Below are 2,936 nucleotides of genomic sequence, written 5' to 3'. Positions count from 1 at the left end.
ATCACCACTATAGTGATTGCCCATCGTTTGTCAACAATCAGAGATGCTGATTGTATCTATGTGCTGAAGAAGGGTGTGCTGAGTGAGCAAGGAACCCATGATGAGCTGATCAGCAAAGGAGGGATCTATTCAGAGCTTGTCCAGACCCAAATAGCTGCAGAGAAGCATGTAGAATCTGAAGTTTAAGAAGCAAAGGAAACCAGTTCTAACTTGCAGGAAGAATAAAAAGCAATTAATCATGTTGAAGCTCAAAATGAAGTTGCCTTACCCCCTAAGTAGAAGCAAGACGCTGTCTTTGGCAAGCTTTTGAACCTTTAGAAGGAAAACATTCATTTAATGATTATGGGAGTCTTGTGCGCATTGGCATCAGGAGCAGTATGGCCAGTCTTCAACTATATCTTCAGTGCCATATTAGCATTTATGATGGATCCAGTAGCCAACGATGCAAAATTGAACGATTATTGCCTGTACATGGAACTAATAGCAATTGCAGGAGGAGTGATGACCGCTGCCTTTACATTCGCCTTCGGTTTGGCAAGTGAGAGACTGGTCTACAACTTAAGAATGAGACTTTTAATAAACTTTTAAGATTGCCCGTGAGCTATTACGATAAGAAATAAAACACTGCAGGAGCCATATCAATTAGATTAGCCACTGATGCTTTCCAACTAAACAACATGGTCTCAGGTGTGATAGGAGTTATGTGTCTCAATATAGCTACAGTCAGCATTTCTCTAGCTTTAGGCTTCTACTACTCTTGGAAGGTTACCCTTATTGCATTGGCATTGAGTCCACTCATTGCCATTGTTGGAGCTGCCAACATGAAGGTTATGATGAAGTTTACAACCATTTCTCAATAAACTGAGAAGTTTTTAGGTTCATTGATGAGCGATTCAGTTTGCAATATAAGAACAGTCAAATCTTTGGGTCGTCCTGAAGGATTCCTATAAAAATTCGCTGAAAACTAGATGAATTAAGTGTCATTAATAATGAAAACATTTGAAGACTGCTATCTTGACCGGAATGAGTAAAGGAATGATTATGTTCGTAGAAGGAGTGATATTCTTCCTAGCTGCAATCCTCTTCCAAAATAATCAGGTTTCTGATGGACAGGCAGTCTTTACTGCCACTTTGTCCGTAATTTTCGCTGCGATGGGTGTTGGTCAAAACAGTACTTTCATGCCAGATATGGCTAAAGCTAAACTGGCTGGTGCTGGTATATTCGACATTCTTTAATCCAAAGGAGAAGATGAGCTATCAGCTGAAAGCGGTGGGCATCTTGTCTAACCCCTTGACGGTACTATCGAGTTCAAAAACGTGACTTTCCGTTATCCTGAAAGAGAAAAACTGGTGATATAAGACTTATCATTCGCAATTGGAAACCAAAAGATTGCTCTGGTTGGCCACTCAGGAAGTGGAAAATCTACAATTGTGCAGTTATTGATGAGATTTTATGAACCAATCCAAGGATAAATTCTTGTTAATGGCAAAAACATCAAATAATTCAACATTTATGCTCTGCGAAAACAAATTGGACTGGTGAGCCAAGAGCCTTCTCTTTTTATGGGAACTGTTAGTGAAAATATCAGGTACAATTCAGAATGTTCCCACGAGTAAATTTAAAAAGCGATAAGGATATCACATGCCCAAAAGTTCATTTCAGAATGGGAAGAAGGTACTTAATAGATAATGTAGGTTTATAAAAGGAAGTTGGCGAGAAGGGTGTCAGATATCAGGTGGACAAAAGCAGCGTATTGCTCTCAGTCGATGCTTGGTTCGCAATCCCTCTCTTTATCTGTTCGATGAATTCACAAGCGCACTAGACGCCGATACCGAGAAGATAGTCTTTGACAACCTCAAGGCAACTTGAGTAATAAAACCTCCCTTTCAATTGCTCATCGCTTGAGTACAGTTGAAGATTGCGACCATATATTGGTCTTCAAGGATGGCCACATTATTTAATCAGGAAATTATGGAGAATTGATGGCTCTACGGAACCACTTCTTCTCTTTAGCTCAAGGAAAATGATGATTTGTATGCAAAATCTTGAAGGTCGATTTGAATTCCGGTAATAAATTATTTGAAAGTCTTTTATTTTACTTAACTGATTTTCTCAAAAATCACATATATTTGGAGCTTTTGATTAATTTATTTGCAATCAATCATATATTTGGCTTGAGCCATTCACAACCAAGAAAGCCCTAAAGCCAAAAATTCCTATTAATCATTACCTGAATAGGATATAACAATTACCTAGATTTTATAAAATGCATACACAATTAATTCTCTTCTTGATTTACTTCAAAAAATTAACGACACAAAAAATAATCTTTACCGATCAATCTAAAAAATAAAGAGCTTAAGTCTAGACTTTGCTGGGTTGAGAAGAAAATAGATAAGCATGGATTATAATATAATTAATAGCAGTGTACTCCGTAATGAAAAACTAATAGGAGTTCGATTATGAAATTGAAAGAAATGAAATCATTTAAAATTAGCAAAACCAAGAGGCAAACAGAGAGCGTTAGGGGACTTTTATTCAAGATTACAACAATCTCATGAGCTTCGACTAAAAAATTAGAGTAAGTTCCCTGGCGCAAGAGCTAAAACTCAACAATATCTAATACAACCCTTAGTAGGACCATAATCAATTTTTCCTCCATCTGCTGCATCATTCAAAAACTATAGAACGCTTACCTTTCGAGTTGTCCTCGGACCTTTTACTACTGTTCTCTCCATTTTTAATGATACTTCACCTAGCTTCATCCATGAACTCAACTGTCTTTACGGCTGTTGCGGAAACGTGTATTTGCTCGAGTGGGGCTCCTAGGAAAAAATAGCCATCAAGTGCATTCAGATCTGCTAGCCCTATTCTAATATATTCATAAGAACTATCAAAGAATATACAATAAATAAAATAGCCTCGGCTTTGAGAC

At 37.5% G+C, this 2,936-nt stretch overlaps 1 protein-coding gene across 1 annotated transcript; it reads left to right on the top strand.

Moving 5' to 3' along the window:
- Nucleotides 1-342: 342 nt before the first annotated feature.
- LOC116245059 (uncharacterized) lies at nucleotides 343-1,236 on the top strand. The gene is made up of 3 exons (XM_031616790.1): nucleotides 343-538; nucleotides 631-827; nucleotides 1,099-1,236. The coding sequence occupies exons 1-3, from the start codon at nucleotides 343-345 to the stop codon at nucleotides 1,234-1,236; spliced, it is 531 nt and encodes a 176-aa protein (XP_031472650.1).
- The last annotated feature ends 1,700 nt before the right edge of the window (nucleotides 1,237-2,936 follow it).

Source organism: Nymphaea colorata, unplaced genomic scaffold, assembly GCF_008831285.2.
Source record: "Nymphaea colorata isolate Beijing-Zhang1983 unplaced genomic scaffold, ASM883128v2 scaffold0484, whole genome shotgun sequence".
Classification (NCBI taxonomy): Eukaryota; Viridiplantae; Streptophyta; class Magnoliopsida; order Nymphaeales; family Nymphaeaceae; genus Nymphaea; species Nymphaea colorata.
This window is presented reverse-complemented; position numbering and strand designations above follow the sequence as displayed.

What these genes read in the sequence shown, in the direction of transcription:
- LOC116245059 (XM_031616790.1), top strand. Translation starts at nt 343, where the DNA reads ATGGGAGTCTTGTGCGCATTGGCATCAGGAGCAGTATGGCCAGTCTTC. An exon ending in ATTCGCCTTCGGTTTGGCAA is followed by an intron (nt 539 to 630) that starts GTGAGAGACTGG and finishes AAAACACTGCAG; the next exon opens with GAGCCATATCAATTAGATTA. An exon ending in TTGGAGCTGCCAACATGAAG is followed by an intron (nt 828 to 1,098) that starts GTTATGATGAAG and finishes CAAAATAATCAG; the next exon opens with GTTTCTGATGGACAGGCAGT.